Source organism: Anomaloglossus baeobatrachus, chromosome 1, assembly GCF_048569485.1.
Source record: "Anomaloglossus baeobatrachus isolate aAnoBae1 chromosome 1, aAnoBae1.hap1, whole genome shotgun sequence".
In the NCBI taxonomy this organism is placed as follows: domain Eukaryota; kingdom Metazoa; phylum Chordata; class Amphibia; order Anura; family Aromobatidae; genus Anomaloglossus; species Anomaloglossus baeobatrachus.
The window spans coordinates 791,825,815-791,844,108 of record NC_134353.1 but is presented as its reverse complement, the minus strand read 5'-3'; the positions used below and the strand labels follow the sequence as shown (position 1 = coordinate 791,844,108).

The following is an 18,294-nucleotide window of genomic DNA, read 5'->3' as shown; positions in this document are numbered from 1 at the left end:
GGTTTTTTGTGTTTTTTTAAAAAAGCACTGTCAGCTTTTTCACTGCACTGCATGAAGGCTGTGACTATGGTCCATGCAGCCCGAAACGTTGGCCAACTTGTGTTGTGTGGTTTATTTTCATCTCAATATGCTGATTTACCATTAAATTTAATGTTCTTCACTGAAAAAAAGAGTACAATTGTTTTTCCTGAACTACCTATGTAAAATATGCTGAGCCAGTGGTGGACATCCTTGAGGCTGCTTGCCCAAAGTGCAGCACAAAGTTCAATAGAAGTCATGGATGGTGTTTGTTGTAATTCAGTACTTTGTTCATAAATAGAGATGAGCTGATTTGTAAAGTAAAATTTGATGTTCATACCGAACAGAGACTTTACCAAAAAGACAGCATTCGAGTTTGGAGTTTGGGTAGTTTACATCTTCAAACCACTCAAGCAAGCATTGCTATGTTCGGTACACTCTGTGCTCGGCCCAGTGCAAGCTGCTTGCAGTGTTTGTATGGTTCACACTTAGGGTAACAAGAGCATTATCGGATGTAATGTGTACAAAGGCAAATGGAACAAGCCCACCCACCAGCCCCTGGAAGGGCTCTGTTTATGGTTGGCTGTATGTGGATGGAGCCCTGAACTGCCCAATCAGTGATTTCCGTTGGGGTTCAGGTCAAGAACCGAACTTTATCTAAAGTCCAGCTGAATCTGCTAAACCGAACCTCCGCGGGACCGCTCATCTCTATTCATAAACATTGTGAAACTTTTAATTAAATGGCACTTTATCTGTTTTTGCCAATCAGGAAACTATAATAAGGAGAACATCTGTAATTTTTGATTATAGCAGTATCAGGATCGAAAAAAAGACATACAATCCCAAACAAAACTGCAGAAGCAATGCTGCTCTTTTGAAAAGCAAAGCAGCAGTATCGACCAGCTCATCGTTGTCATACACAGAATGGTCTTGTGCTATCACGTACCAGGAAGATATGAGAATAAAGGTTTATTTAACAAATAACAATACAAAGAAGAGGAAGAAACATATTAGATACTATCTACAATGTGGATACCTTTGGAAATCCAACATCTAAACTTAAAAAGATTTCAGACAAAGCACAGGCATAGCTTCAAGTACAGAAAATAACTACAAAAATACAGAATTATTGCATATTTAAATTACTCCTACCACTGGCTACATTGTGACAAATACATAAAATAGGATATATAAGTTAACTTTGCTACAATGGCTTTTCTGAACAGATGTAGAATCACATCTATTACTTACCATCCATGTACCAATCTGATTCTAACATTAATAATGTTACCTTTAATTCATATACATATGTATGTATTACCTACACAGGAATACTATCTGGTATCCAGAACTTTTAAAAGGTAAATGCCTTATAAACATTGATTTTCATACAGAAATAGTCCATTTACTCCTCTGTGACAGTTATCACTGTGAGAGTTAGTTTATAATTTACTATTACAAGAAGGTGTATAAAGCATCCCAAAGCAAAATGGGCACCAAAGCCCCCCCATTAATGTTGTTTTTAATTGTGGCATAAAAGCCCCAACATACATTAGGGCCAAGGTAACACCCACACACCCATCTATTGCATGGGACTGAAAATCCTGAACGTTTTTCCAAAAATGTATGCAAATAGCATAATAAAGAATAAAATTCATACAAACAAATATAAAACAACATGTACCTGTATTGGTCTTTGTTATTGTTGGTTTTCTTTCTATTAAAACTACATATACTTTAAAGGAATGTAAACCGTAATACCCTTACTTGTGTAATAAAAAATAATAATAATAATAATAATAATAGAAACAAATAAAAATGGTCTTTAGTATCACCAAAGAGGAGGTTTGGGGGCATGTTAGGGGATCCAATTTGTATTGACTCCTAATACTTTTATGAACTGAATAATTTCTCCTAAAGGCAGGAACAATTTGAAACAATGGGATTCTCCCCAGCTTCCTTAGTCTATAATTTGCTATAGGAGTATATGATTCATGTGATCTTACTATCTGATTTGACATGAGAAATTTTACTTTTTGGCATTTGCCTTTCACACTTCAGCAGAAAAATTTCAGGAATAACCTTATAACAATGTCAATGTTTTGGAATGGCCATCACAAAACCCTGATTTCAATCCTTTTGTTTGTAAACTTCTATTTTCAACTGTATATTAGTAAATATAGCATAATGCAACTATCCAATCTAAAAGTGAAGAATGCTCCGAGTCGGTGGCACTTTTCCAGGCCAGGAGGACTAATTCAACATTTGAGGATTATACTTTACGCATCTGAGCACTATTGATAGTATATAAGATTGCAAGGAAGGGATATGCCTTTTGCATTCTTGCTACAACTTTACAGCTTGGCTGAGTGACTGATCAGGAAATTTTATTAGTATCATATTGACAATATAAAGAACTTGTCACCTAAATAAAATGGTTCCCATGTCCCAACTTTGCCACTTTTCCTATTCCATTTAGATTGTAACTATGTCCAAGATTATGTAAAATTGCAACATAAAGCACAAGAAATGCATATAAATGCACCTGGTACTTGCAGAGCCGTAATGATGAGGATTTAATTGCGCTAGCATGCAATTCTTATGTTTTGTAATGGAATATAAAAACCAGAAACCTAAATACATAAAGTTTCATACAGTATACTCCCTGTATATAAATGATTAATTATTGTAATTCTCTCATTTTGAATGATTTAGTGCAGCTCGTCTCTTTCTGGAAGTTGCGAAATCTAACACCTGTATAAGAGATACGTTTTACTAACTGAATGATACTCCAGTAAGTCAAGGACCATGTATCTTAAGTACTTAGAAGTCCTTGGCCAGAAGCAAGCAAAATATATGAAAACTGTGCTATTATATCTTGTGCCCTGGCAGTTACCTGGGAAAGCAATTTTTGAAGGAATGTATTAAAACTCTTGTTATATACTGCTGGAAATTTATATCCAACATAGAGTAGAAAAATAGACATTTTATATCTGCCTAAGACACTTAATATCAATGCATAGTGATTTAGAAAAATATTTTGTGAAAAATGCAATATTAATAAAAACACAAAAAAACACACAATTTTCTATAATAAAATACAATACTTTTAAAATTGGAAAATCCGCCTCTACATAAGTGGAAATGTGCAAACTAGAAGTAATTAAAGGAGACAGAAATCCCTTTGTTCATAAGAATACAATTATACGTCTTACAGTATATAGCCACCTATTGTCACAACTGGTACCATCTGCACACAATTGTTTTGTGCCCAAACTAGTCACTATTATTTTCCATGCCCTAGCACTGGAGAAGGATCCAAAGGTGAGATAGAGCGGCTAGGCCTATGTATTCTACCTCCATGAATACGAGAATTACTCTTAAGTGGACTAGGACCTACAGTAACATGCTCATTCTTCAGAGAAGAGGAGGTCTCACTGGTTCCACCACCACAAGTCCGGCTAACATAGCTCGCGTCTTTAGATGCACTCAGCAGTTGTATCCCTTGTTGCATGGCACTCACAAACATTTGTGCAGATTGCTGGTGATGTTGTGACATTAATAATAGATTCGAGGCAATTTTTTCCAAAATTGCATTCTGTTGCATTATAAGTTCAGAACTGGATTTTTCTGAAGCCATAATCTGCTTGAGGGATTTACTCATATCCTTCACATGACCATTAAGAACATTCAACTTCCTGGACATCGTTTTGCGGAATTGGCTCTGTTCCGAGTAAATGAGGGCTGTGTGCTCACTGATGTCATTCCTTATCGCCGGTGGTACTTGATCATTGCTGAACGGAGACATCATTGGCAGTTCATTGAACGTTTCATCAGAAACAGGCTTCTGACCGTTTGTGTTATGTTGCTCTTCTTTTGCAGGTTGTATATCCTGTAACATGAAATAATCATTCGGTTTGATGGATTCAAAATGGCTTGAAAGTGGAGACATATAAATTTCCGCCTTTTCTTCTTCCATGTCACTGAATTCGGACTTATCATGAAGAACATCAGTCAATGCCATGCTGGTCGATATTCCTAAATAAAAGAAGGAGAAAGTGGTTATATTTCAGCTTAATGGATTACTTAAGCTTAAACTACTATAAATACTTCAGGTAATGGCTTGGATAGTAAGGTTTAAAAATAAACATTCTGTATAGTGTCAGATGCTTACAATGGCATGTAAAAGTTTCAGCACCCCTGGTCAAAATTACTGTTATTGTGAATAGTAATGGGTGATCCCGATCTGTAAAGATCGGGGATCATACCGATCACATAGTGATCGTTTCCACGATCCTGATCACGAGCTTTCCTGGGAAGCTTGTGTTAAGATCGGGTCCAGCTCGGGTCCAGGGGCTGTAAAAAAAAAAGCACATTGTTAAAAAAGATTATGATCATACACTTACAGGTCCCACAATGCGTCCTGCAGACTCTGTCTCCTAGCTGCTTCTGCTTCCGCATCTGTCCGATCATTGCTGTGCCCCCCGGTAATTACCACTGACTAAAAGGACCTTCCGTGACATCATAGCCATGTCACCAGTCATCCAGTCATGTGTGAATGTTGTATTACCTGATTGGCTACAGACTGGTCACATGACTATTACATCATCAAAGGTCCTGGTAACTGAACTTTCATTGTCATTATGTCGTATCGCATCACGGCGCACACTCTTCTGACAGCAGCGGGTCGGCTGCATGTATTTCCATGCAGCTTAAGCGCTCCTGTCCTAAGAGCGTCAGGTGCGGGGTGATGCAGTACGAGACTGCACGAGTCATACCCTCACTGTCGGCCTGCATCTCACTCTGTCCAGAGCGATGTAGCAGAGCTGACAATGCTCTCTGCTTCTCACTTTGTATAGACTGTGTTTGTGCACAGTGATGAAGCAGAGTTGACATTGCTCTGCCTGTGGGTTACTCGCACTAAGGATTGCTTTTATAATAAAGATGGAGTCTCTAAATGTTTTTTTGTTTTATCTCTAATAAAAAAACTTTTTCTCTGTGATGTGTTTTTTTTACTGTTTACTAGAAATTCATGGTGGCCATGTCTAATTTGGCATGACACCATGAATTTCGGTCTTAGTACCATCTGAGAATACAAAGCTGGTATTAACCCCTTTATTACCCAGCGAGCCACCTGGCACCAGGGCCACTTGTCGAGCTGGGTAACGCACCAGGAGATGGCCCTAAGAAAGCATGAGCCATTTCCAAGGGCGGCTGTGAATAATTCCAGCCCCCAGCTGCCTGGCTATACCTGACTGGTGATCAAAATACGGCGGGAGCCCACACGGTTTTTTTTAATTATTTTTTTAAATAATTGAAAAAAAATTAATGGGCTTCCCTGTATATTGATTGCCAGCCAAGGTAATGCCAGGCAGATCGGGTGGCAGCCTGCAGCCGTCCGCTTTATCTGCGCTGAGAATCAAAAATGCTGCAGAGCATTACGTCATTTTTTAAAATTATTTATATATTTTTGTACAACTATATATTGTGTACAATATATATATATATATATATATATACATATATATATATACTACCTGTAGTACCCGGTCATTGCCCAGGATAGTAATTGTCTCTCTGTATCTCTCCCAGTCTCTGTCTGTGTGTCGCTGTCTGTCTCTTTCCTTGTCTGTCTGTTATCTGTTATTGTTATCTCTCTGTCTGTATTTGCATCAGTCTATCTGTCTCAATCTCTGTATCTGTCTGTCTCTCTCTGTCTCTTTGCTCATCTGTCTCTTTACCCGGCTGTCTCTTTGGGTGGCTGTTTCTTTGCCTGGCTGTCTCTTTGGGTGGCTGTCTCTTTGCCCAGCTGTCTTTTTGCCCAGCTGTCTCTTTGCCCAGTCTGTCTCTTTGCCAGGCTGTCTCTTTCCAGGGCTGTCTCTTTCACATACACACACACACACACACACACACAATGAGCCTTATATAATATATATATATATATATATATATATATATATACAGTTAGGTCCAGAAATATTTGGACAGTGACACAATTTTCGCGAGTTGGGCTCTGCTTGCCAACACAATGGATTTGAAATGAAACCTCTACAACAGAATTCAACTGCAGATTGTAACGTTTAATTTGAAGGTTTGAACAAAAATATCTGATAGAAATTGTAGGAATTGTACACATTTCTTTACAAACACTCCACATTTTAGGAGGTCAAAAGTAATTGGACAAATAAACCAAACCCAAACAATATATTTTTATTTTCAATATTTTGTTGCGAATCCTTTGGAGGCAATCACTGCCTTAAGTCTGGAACCCATGGACATCACCTAACGCTGGGTTTCCTCCTTCTTAATGCTTTGCCAGGCCTTTACAGCCGCAGCCTTCAGGTCTTGCTTGTTTGTGGGTCTTTCCGTCTTAAGTCTGGATTTGAGCAAGTGAAATGCATGCTCAATTGGGTTAAGATCTGGTGATTGACTTGGCCATTGCAGAATGTTCCACTTTTTTGCACTCATGAACTCCTGGATAGCTTTGGCTGTATGCTTGGGGTCATTGTCCATCTGTACTATGAAGCGCCATCCGATCAACTTTGCGGCATTTGGCTGAATCTGGGCTGAAAGTATATCCCGGTACACTTCAGAATTCATCCGGCTACTCTTGTCTGCTGTTATGTCATCAATAAACACAAGTGACCCAGTGCCATTGAAAGCCATGCATGCCCATGCCATCCACGTTGCCTCCACCATGTTTTACAGAGGATGTGGTGTGCCTTGGATCATGTGCCGTTCCCTTTCTTCTCCAAACTTTTTTCTTCCCATCATTCTGGTACAGGTTGATCTTTGTCTCATCTGTCCATAGAATACTTTTCCAGAACTGAGCTGGCTTCATGAGGTGTTTTTCAGCAAATTTAACTCTGGCCTGTCTATTTTTCGAATTGATGAATGGTTTGCATCTAGATGTGAACCCTTTGTATTTACTTTCATGGAGTCTTCTCTTTACTGTTGACTTAGAGACAGATACACCTACTTCACTGAGAGTGTTCTGGACTTCAGTTGATGTTGTGAACGGGTTCTTCTTCACCAAAAAAAGTATGCGGCGATCATCCACCACTGTTGTCATCCGTGGACGCCCAGGCCTTTTTGAGTTCCCAAGCTCACCAGTCAATTCCTTTTTTCTCAGAATGTACCCGACTGTTGATTTTGCTACTCCAAGCATGTCTGCTATCTCTCTGATGGATTTTTTCATTTTTTTCAGCCTCAGGATGTTCTGCTTCACCTCAATTGAGAGTTCCTTAGACCGCATGTTGTCTGGTCACAGCAACAGCTTCCAAATGCAAAACCACACACCTGTAATCAACCCCAGACCTTTTAACTACTTCATTGATTACAAGTTAATGAGGGAGACGCCTTCAGAGTTAATTGCAGCCCTTAGAGTCCCTTGTCCAATTACTTTTGGTCCCTTTAAAAAGAGGAGGCTATGCATTACAGAGCTATGATTCCTAAACCCTTTCTCCGATTTGGATGTGAAAACTCTCATATTGCAGCTGGGAGTGTGCACTTTCAGCCCATATTATATATATAATTGTATTTCTGAACATGTTCTTGTAAACAGCTAAAATAACAAAACTTGTGTCACTGTCCAAATATTTCTGGACCTAACTGTATATATAATATAAACACGGCTCTGGCAAAAATTAAGAGACCACTGCATAATTTTCAGTTTTTTTGATTTTTCTCTTTATAGGTATATTTTTTGAGTAAAATGTAAATTGCCCTTTTATTCTATAAAGTAGTATTTTCAGAAAATAAATACATAATTTATTGCTTGGAAATTCGGAGACATGTTGTCAGGGGTTTATTTACATTGTACTCAAAAATATACCTATAAAGAGAAAAATCGGAAAAACTGAAAATTTTGTAGTGGTCTGTTAATTTTTGCCAGAGCTGTATGTGTATGTATATTTTATATATGTATATGTGTACGTCATTTTATATATATATATATATATATATATATATATATAAAATGATGTACACAATATATAGTTGTATAAGAATAAATACATAATTTTAAAAAAATTACATAACGCTCTGCGGTATTTTTGATTCTTAGCGCACATAAAGCAGACAGCTACGGGCTGCCACCCCTATCTGCCTGGCTTTACCTTGGCTGGCAATCAAAATACAGTGAAACTCATTTTTTTTTTTTTAGTTATTTAAAAAAATAATCTAAAAAAATGCTTGGGCTCCCGCTGCATTTTCTATTTCTAGGTAATGGTAATCCAAGCAGCTACTGGCTACTAACCCTTACTGCTTGGTGTTACCTTCACTGGCAAAGGAAAATCCAGGGAAACCCTTTTTTGCCAAAAAAAAAAAATGATGTGGGCTTTGCCATATGCTAGCCAGGTACAGCAGGCAGGTATGAGTTGCCTCCAACTCCCAGCTAGGAACCCAGCTAGGAACCAAAAATATAGGGAAGCCCTGTCTTTAATTATTTCGAATAATCAAAATACGAATTTCATAAAATAATTTAAAAAAAAACAACGCGGGCTTCGCCCAATTTTTGTGTCCAGCCAGGTACAAGTAAGCAGCTGGGGACTGCGCAGCACATTGTGGCCAAAGCTTTCTGGGCCCCCCGCTGTGAATTGCAGTCAGCAGCCGCCCCAGAAAATGGCGCTTTCATAGAAGCGCCATCTTCTAGCACTGTATCCAACTCTTCCAGCGACCCTGGTGCCGTGTGGCACGCTGGGTAATAAGGGGTTAATACCAGCTTTGTTTTACCAGCTGGTATTAAGCCTGAGATTCTTAATGTCAGGCCAAGTTTGACCCGGCCATTAAGAATCTCCAATAAAGGGTTAAAAAAAACCACACAGAGAAAAAATGCTTTATTAGAAATAAATACACAGAAACACTTAGGGACTCTATCTTTATTACTCCCTCTCACCCCTCCATGATCCTGGTCTTTTTTCACCAATCTAGCTCTGTTATATCAGAAAGCACTGGGGAGAGGAAGAATGCTTCTGATTCCCGTGCTGTCTAATCACTCAATGAGTGAGCAGAGACTGCAGGTTGGTAAGCGGTGACATCACAGCTGCCACCGTTGCCATAGTAACTTAATGAGCAGGTTACTATAGCAACGGTGATCGCCAACATGCAGGGAGGGGGAACCGAGCATGTGTTTAAGCATCTCGTCGGTACTTGGTGCTCACCAACAATCTCGAGTACTGAGATGCTCAGGCGAGCACCGAGTACCGGCGAGCATGCTTGCCCATCCCTATCCACTAACACTACAGTGCCTTGCATGACGCCATAGCCATGTGACCAGTCTGTAGCCAATGAGGTAATACAACATTCACACCTGACTGGTCACATGGTTATGATATCACGGAAAGTCCTGTAGTCAGCGGTGGTTACCGGGCGGCACAGTGATGATTAGACTCAGAAGCAGAAGCGGCGGGAGACAGAATCTGCAGGACGCATCGCAGGAGTGGTAAGTATAATGACAATGTTTATTATTAACTATATTCTTTATTTTACAGCCCCCTTCTGCCCCATCCCATAACCGTAAAGCCCGAGATTGGTGATCAGATGCAAGATCTTGTTATTTCGATCCTGATCTCAAACTTTACAAAATGATCTGGTGAGTCTCCCCCATCCTGACCATCGGGGGATCACCCATCACATTTGAGTAGTTAAGCAAGTTGAAGAAATTATCTCTAAAATGCATAAAGTTAAATATGATACTTTTCCTTTGTATTTTAGGCAAAAATATGTATATATTTTCATCAGTTACATATTAAAATTAATAAAAAAAAGGAAAATAGGCAGATGGAAAAGTTTGGGCGCTCTGCATGGTCAGTATATATTAGGAAACGTGTCATCTTTGCCTTTATGCCTTTTAAAGATCATTTCATCTTCAACTTGCTCAACTGTTCACAATAACAGTAATTTTGACCAGTGGTGCATAAAAGGCAAAGTTAGAATTAAAGGGATTGTCTAGTTAAAACAATTTATCATCTTTCCCCAACATAGGTTAACTTACTGTTCAGTGGCAGGCCAACTGCTGGTACCCACATCGATTAACAGAATGTGGAATTTTATTCAAGATGACAAAATTTATTCCCGGCTACAAAAGGGAATGCCAGATAACATGCCTTGCTCTGCCCATCAGAACAAGCTGGAGAGGTTGGACCTCCACGGATCAATACGTTATTTTTACATCAAGCTAAAGTGACCCGCAAACAGGGTCTGTGGTTGCAAGAAGTCAGAGACGCCAGAACTGCTAGCGGGTGAAGAAAGCAGTGCATATACTTGACACTAATAAGCGGGTTCGGAAGTAGAAGGAGTGACCTTGAAGCAGTGTACAGCCATACTGGAGACTTAGCATAGCGCACTTGCTTTATTCTTTTATTCTTCATTTTTCCTTTTTTTTCATTACTAGGCCCAACACTCTGGTACTTTTAAACCTGTGCAGATCGAGACTTTTATAGTCCGGGTCCCCTATCACTAGTTATCACCTATCCAGTTCCTTATGATAGGTGAAAACACGGATAGCACTTGTATGCAAAGAATGAGGTCTTATAGAAATCAGCACAATGGCAGCCAGTCAGCTACCATTTTGCTGAAATTGCACAATCACAAAAGTTAAGGCTGCTTTACACCTTACAATTTCGCATACGATATCGTATGCGATGTGACCCGCCCCCATCGTTCAATTTGTTGACCGTGTCGCACAAACGATTATTTCCCGTCACACATACTTACCTACCATACGACCTCGATGTGGGCGGTGAACGTCCACTTCCTGGAGTGGGAGGGACGTTCGGCGTCACCGCGACGTCACGCGGCAGCCGGCCAATAGAAGCGGAGGAGCGGAGATGAACGGGACGTAAACGTCCCGCCTACCTCCTTCCTTCCACGTTGCCGGTGGGAGCCGCGGGACGCAGGTAAGCTGTGTTCATCGTTCCCGGGGTGTCACACAGCGATGGGTGCTGCCTCGGGAACATTGAACAACCTGATGTTCAATTTTTAGTAATTGAACGACGTGCATGCGATCAACGTTTTAACGTTCAATCGCAATCGCACAGAGGTTTCACACGCTACAATGTAACTAACGATGCCGGATGTGCGTCACTTACGTTACCCCGCCGACACATCGTTAGATAAATTGTAGTGTGTAAAGCTCGCTTTAGGATTCATGGGAATCCACATTTTTTGTAACATTCAAGGATAATTAAATTTGACTCAAACTGATTCTCCCATCTTTAGTAAATTATAAACTGTAAAGAAAAGGGGACTAGGAGAAGCTGAGACATTTGTGAGGGAAGAAAATGAAATCCAGCTTATCCCTGTAATGTCCACTCTCCCTACGGTACGGAAGCAAGTGATCCTGCTGCTGCTCAGCCCCAAGGCACAGGTGAAAAGGTAAATGATCCAGCTTCTGATTCCAATTTCAGTAAAAATCCAGCTTTAATGAAAAACTTTAAAACATACAATTCCAGTGCAATCAATTATTTTCCATTAACCACCAAAGTTTTAAGAGCCATGCGCTCGAAACGCGTCTAGTGTGCGGCATAAACGTTGGATTTTTTCCAAGACCTGGAGATGGTATACACATAATGGAAAATAATTGATTGCACTGGAATTGTATGTTTTAAAGTTTTTCATTAAAGCTGGATTTTTACTGAAATTGGAAAAGGAAGCTGGATCATTTACCTTTTCACAGGAGCTGAGACATTACCTACTTTGAATGGTATATCCTTTGTAATCAGCTGCATACAGAGGGGTTACCTATTGTAATCCTGCTGTAATGATATTGAGACTTTGAAAAACAAATCTGTAAAGAACAGGAAGTATGAGTCTAAAGTAGCTCCAGGGGCCAATGTAAAAATTGCTACATTTTTATTTTTTTTAATACGGATTAAGAAAAGAAAAATAAAATAATTGCCAAAATTTAAAGAAATATATATTTAACAAAAAAAACCCTGATTTGGACAATAGGTCATTTTTAGGGATGATCGAATACTTCTATTATTCGGCTTCGTGAATATTTTCCGAATACCTCGCTGCTATTTGACTATTCGCGAATATTCGATGCGCAATGTAAGTCTATGGGAAACCCGAATAACAACTATTCGGTACTATTCGGGCTTCCCATAGACTTACATTGTGCATCGAATAGACGAATAGCGGCGAGGTATTTGGAAAATATTCGCGAAGCCGAATATTTGAGGTATTCGATCATTATAATAAAATAATAATAATAATAATAATAATAAACCCTAGTCATTTTCTATTTACACATTTTGTTAATGGAGTGGTTCAAAAAAACATTTATGATGCATTATCAAATTCTATTTAAAAAAGGACTACATACCAATTTTTTTTTGCAGAGTGCAATAAAATCTTTTTCAATTTGCCTTTCTGTTGTGTTAATCAAAGTATTGAGCACCTAATGAGTCAACTTTTGTTAAATCCAAGTCAATGTTATCAGAGTTTTCAATGAGAGCATGTACTTCGTCTCCCTGTATAATGCTAACCAATCATAAGCAGGCAGTCACACAGTGGAAAAAGAACATGCCCCCACCTAAGCTTAGCGCATGTTTAACAGGTCATGAGATGTCTGACATACAGTTGCTATCTCCTGGTCTAATCTCCAGCATGACTAGAAGGTGCTGTTAGTAAAGCACAGATGACTCACACTATATGGTCCTTTTGGAAGTGAAGGGCAGCTTAGCCAAGCTTAGTTGTATCACATTACAAACCTTTTTATTAGCTTTTCTACTCTCATAGCATGGTCACTGCAAGGTTACTGCCCCTTTCCAAAAATTCACTGTCCAGAGATGTATCAGTAATCATAATTATGTCTATAGTTATCAAGGCAACTTGTAATCACTCTGCAGAGAGAGGAGAGCAGGTTGTCATTACATCTGACAGAGGAGCAGCGTAGAAGAAACTGTAGGGGAAGTACAATTTGCTTGAGCACAGCAGACGTAATTGTCAATACATCTCACACACTGAAAAACCTGCTCAAAGCTATTGTGGGGCGTATTCTTTTTCTGCTGTGTTGCTGCCTGCTTATGATTGGGCAACTCATACAGGGAGAAGAAGTACCCACCCCCAGGGAAAAATATCTGATAACGTCCACTTTAAGTTATCAAAGGTTTGTAAAGGTTTGACTAATAACTCAACGGTGAGGCAAAGTAATAAAAAAAATGTTTTATTTTAGCTTCACTCTGCAGCCACTATTTCGTCCTATGTTCAGATCAACATGAAAAATTTGGAGAAAGGTCTTCTTTATAGCCATTCACCATATCTGTCACTTTGAAGTAAAGTCACATATTGGAAAGATCAGTATGTGATGTGCTAATTGGATGCACAATGGAAAAGAAAAAAAAAACAGAATAGCCTGAGCCTTTTACATTTTCCATATTTAAAGGTACGTGCCAACGATCAGGACCCATTGTGTCATGAATGTGGTGGGTCCTCCTTACTTGTGGGGCCGTGAGTCTCCTCTGCAGGAGAACATAGGAGACCACAGCTGTGGTGTGCATGATCCAGTCTCGGGCAGTTGCGGTCTCTCTCTTTTCTGCTTTCCCTGTGGCGGATGCTTGCAACTCCGCAGTAAACAATTGACATGCTGTGGCTCGGGAAGCTGCACTGCAGGTCAGTCTTTACTACGGGCCATACATGCACAGTGGGCATGGGATTTCTATATATCCTTTCTACTGTGCTTGTACTGTACATTGCAGCGTTTTGGAAGCAGCTGAAGCATGCTACATCGAAAACACTGAAAACTGATCGTGGGCTGGGCACGCACCCTAAGAAAGAGATTATTTGTTAAGAGATAGACATGCTTTATATGAAATTTTATGTGAATGCCTGAGCTTCAACTTCCTGTGTCAGAAATAGATGTTTAATAAAGATGTTAATTTTCCTAGCACATTTCAACCAGGGTGTTGTGGTTACTCATCGTTTACTATGGCTTAATCATACGTAGAGAAATCGGAATGGTATCACTGCAGTCAAACAAATTTACTCTTCTTTAGGGCTGATAGAGTGAATGACCCTGGCTACCAGTCTGTCTCAGATTATTATAGTTTTATCTTAAGGCCAAAACAATACAATAATCTCTAAAATACTGTTGGAGCACTTTAGTTTTGTACATTCTAGCTAGCCATATGAAATATTAGTAAGTAATGGCCACAGCCAACTTCCCTGAAAAACAATAAGGTTTTATTCACGAGACAATCCCTTTAGGATTTAAAAAAAAAAATACAAACGAGTATTGTATGAAATACTCTTCAAATATGATACACGCTGAACTGAAACATTGAGAAAACAGAGCAAGGGCTAGAACACAGCTCCGTAATATCCAACTACCGTCTACAGAAAGCTTTTGTCAAATTGGATAATCTTGAAAGGAAAATATAATATTGATTTTTATCGACTCTCACAATAAACAATTGAATTTCCATTATAAAAGGGGAAATGTTGCAGCTTTTCCTTAGGTAAAACATAACCAAACATAAAACTGGATTATTTTGTTATCATTTGCTTCTAGGACTTGACAAGGAAGCGGTCAAGTGTTGATTTGTTACAAGCAAGAATCATCTCTTTTATGAACCAACTTGAATGTACCATGTTCTGAGCAGAATTAAGGTTACCGGTGTTATCTCTCTGCTATTATCTCGCTATTCATTGCATTTCTATAAACATTCTTACATTGATAGTTTTGGAAACAGAGTGAATCATAGAAAAGAAAAATACAAGCATATACTTTAATCAATTGCAAAGCACCAACCGAAGAACAGGACCGGACTGATAATAGAAACCTGGCCAAAATCCAATCTCCTTGAGCTATTCTGAGTTGGGAAAATCAAGATATATTCTTGGTAGTGACAGAAAATGTAGGAATAAGCATATAACTACTATAATACAATCCCACGGCCCGAGCCTTAACCGGGTAATAAAATATTTAAGTACCAATGTTTATCTATTCTAGAGAAGTCTTTTTTTTTTGGTGATGACGGTACATTCAGATATTTTATGGCAAAAATGTGGACAGTTCCCCGTGTACGTATTTTCTTTTATGCTCAAGGGCAATGGCTCTCGATGCAGCTGGTAATAGACATTTTAGTTGTAATTGTTTTATTAGATAGCATAAAGTGCCAAGCAAACTTTTTTTTTTCACAGCTGTTGAACTTCTAACTGCAACATGAATGGGGAATCAAAACTCCCAGCTAATTAAATTAACCGTTCTGTTAAATAAAGCAAAACTTTGTCATGAAATACTAAACAGATGGGTCGCTGATTTGTACACCAGCCCCAGAGCTCGGCAACGTTGCTTTCAGGCCAAGGAGTTGATGTGGATGATTTGACATTACATTGATTTTTATATTTTCCAATTTCTATGCTATTACCCTTCTGGATAGGTTGACGGTCTACTTGGAGTAATAGGTATAAACAAACAAGAGATTGGTTGATGGGACAAAAGCCATGACCTGGTTATCGATGAAATGTTATTAAATGCAGATGTGTTGTACTTCACATTGTCTACAGATCACTACTTTTTCTGCTCAAAATCGGAAGGAGAAGAACTTATTAATAGAAAACACAGTGCATGCTTCATTAGGTTTCGATGGAGTCATCATTGATGTCTGAGGTTGTATTGTGTCTGTTTTTAGACGCACAGATCATAATTGCCAGAACAGATGGGAAACTTGCAATCAACATACCTAGGTGTCATGCAATTATCACATTTTTCACACTAACTTCACTCATTTGCCTGCAGTCATTTTCAAGAGTGAAGTAATAACAATTATTGTACGTATGCTTGTTTTGCTTGTTTTGCTTTAGTGGTATAATATGAAAATAAGATCTGTGGTGAAAGTCTGAAAAAAATCAATCTATAATAGTTAAATTTAGGCAAGAAAAGATGAACACGAGTTTGTGAAGTTTTAAGATTTTAAGAAGATTTCAAGCAGCACCTCAGGCCATTCTTAAGCTTGACAAAACAGATTACATTGATGCAAGCATAAGGTCACAAGATAATTTAATGTTCGTTCACGGTTCTGGGAAAATGGTCTACTAGTAAAGTCAAGATCCTTATGTTTTCCATTTCTCAATTGCAGTCCTTATAATAAAAGACTGTTTTTAACCTTCAGTAAGATATGTGCTTCACTGGCACTTAAGACTACTTAAATACACCGCAATTTTATTTAGTTATTCCTAATATATATTTGTGACACTCGAGACTATGTGGTGTAGTGGGATGCTAGTCACTAGGTTTCACTAGATACTACTTGCATGCAGTGTGAATGGAGAGGTAGTCAAACAAGCCGGGGTCAGGAACCAAGTGGACACAACTGGACACATGGGGCAGGCAGAGATGAGATCAAGATACAGGCCAAGGGTCAAGATTCCAGGAGAATACGTATAGGATACAGAGAGCAGGAGGAGACATGGTCATGGGAAGGTCCAAGATCAGGGGGGTGGGCAGAGCAGAGTCAACTACAGTCCAGGGTCGAGAAGCCAAAATCATATAACTGTACACAAATTTGAGCCAAGAGCACTTACTGGGGAACCAGGAAATACGACTGGCAATGTTGCAGGCGAGCATGCTCCCTAATGAAGCAGAGAAATCGCCCAAGGAGCAATTGAGAAAGCCCCTCCCAGCACCAGCTCTAGGACTCAGTGCTGAGAAATAACCCATCCACAGGAGCTCAAGACAAGCAGCAGAGCATCTAAACCTGCAAAACACTCAGCGTGACTGAACAGGCAAGTATCGGCTCTGTAGGAGAGCATGGCACAACACAACAGACCAAAAGATGCTCCGCACATAGAAACTGTGACAATATTTACTAGAGATGAGAGGATCTGACAAGATTTGAATTTGTCAAATCTCACAGATTTTACCTGGAATTTCAATTTGTAGCAGATTAATTCTCTGAGAATTGATTGTCCCTGATTAGACTTTGTGGTCTGGAGAGACACCAAAGTATAACAAATCTAAAATGTAGAAAAAAAAAATAGTACTCACCACTCACCCCAGCTGTAAACTCCCAATGTTGTTCTGGTCCTAATCAAGGCTGAAAGTGTTGCCTAGTGTGTGAGTCATAACAACAACTTTTTGGAAATTGTGATGATGTTGTGATGTCGCTATGTGCGTTGTGACCTTAACCCCTTCATGACCCTATGATTTTGCATTTTTGCATTTTCATTTTTTCCTCCCCTTTTTCCAAGAGCCATAACTTTTTAGTTTATCCATCAATATAGTCATATGTGGGCTTGTTTTTGCAGCACAAGTTTTTTCACTCTGAGATGATGTTTTTACTGATACCATTTTTGGTAGATAGAATGTTTTGATCGACTCTTATTGTGGTGGCATTTTTATTTATTTAATTTTGTTACACTGCTTACCGATCGTATTAATTTATTTTATATTTTGATAGATCAGACATTTCTGAACAAAGCAATACCAAATCTGAGTATTTTTTTATTTTTCTTTATTATTTTATTTTCAATGGGGCAAAAGGGGGGGTTGAGCTTTTGTGGGTTTTTGAGTTTTTTCATATTTATAAGAACTTTTCTTCTTTTTATTGTATTCAGTAGTCCCCTTAGGGGACTTGAAGTTGTGATCATTCGATCGCTTGTGCTACATACAGCAGTGCATAAGTACTGCTATATGTGTAGCTAAAATCACCTATAAATGTCAACTCGCAGTCAGCATTCACAGGAAGATCATCATGTCAGACACAGGGGTCATCAGCTGTAGCTACATATGAAGAAGAAATACTTTGGTATTTGTATCATGAGAACCCATAGCTGGCACGCGTTAAATCATGCTGTCAGAGATTGACAACAGGATTTTACTGGTTAATACCCGCAGGTGAATCAGAGATATGCCAATGGCTGTTACAGGCCCATGTTGGCTGGTCAGGTCAGCCAACAAGTGCAGGGAAAGATGTGTGCCCATTGTTTAAGCTAGCATAAGCCAGCATCAAATGCAAGGATATGACCTAGGATGTACCAGTATGTCCATGTTTGTGAAGTGGTTAAGGCCACATTCACACATTCAATATTTGGTCAGTATTTTACCTACATATTTGTAAGCCAAAACCAGGAGTGGTTGAAAAATGTAGAAGTGGAGCCCGTGTTTCTATTATACTTTTCCTCTGATTGCTCCACTCCTGGTTGTGGCTTACAAAACTGACGTGAAATACTGAACAAATACCGAAGGTGTGAACGTGGCAAAAGATGCACATTAGACTAAGACTTCCTGCCCTGACTAAGCCTGGGCATGATGGTCATCTCTTACTGAGT

At 39.1% G+C, this 18,294-nt stretch overlaps 1 protein-coding gene across 4 annotated transcripts in view; it reads right to left on the bottom strand.

Annotated features, from left to right (window-relative positions):
• Positions 1-974: 974 nt before the first annotated feature.
• SEMA6A (semaphorin 6A) overlaps positions 975-18,294 on the bottom strand; it is a 327,645-nt gene continuing 310,325 nt past the window's right edge. For all 4 annotated transcript variants that reach the window (XM_075324986.1, XM_075324988.1, XM_075324987.1 and 1 more), the window contains one exon: positions 975-4,056. In XM_075324986.1, the coding sequence (XP_075181101.1) occupies positions 3,305-4,056 (752 nt within the window). In that variant the 3' untranslated portion in view covers positions 975-3,304. The remainder of the gene's footprint in view (positions 4,057-18,294) is intronic.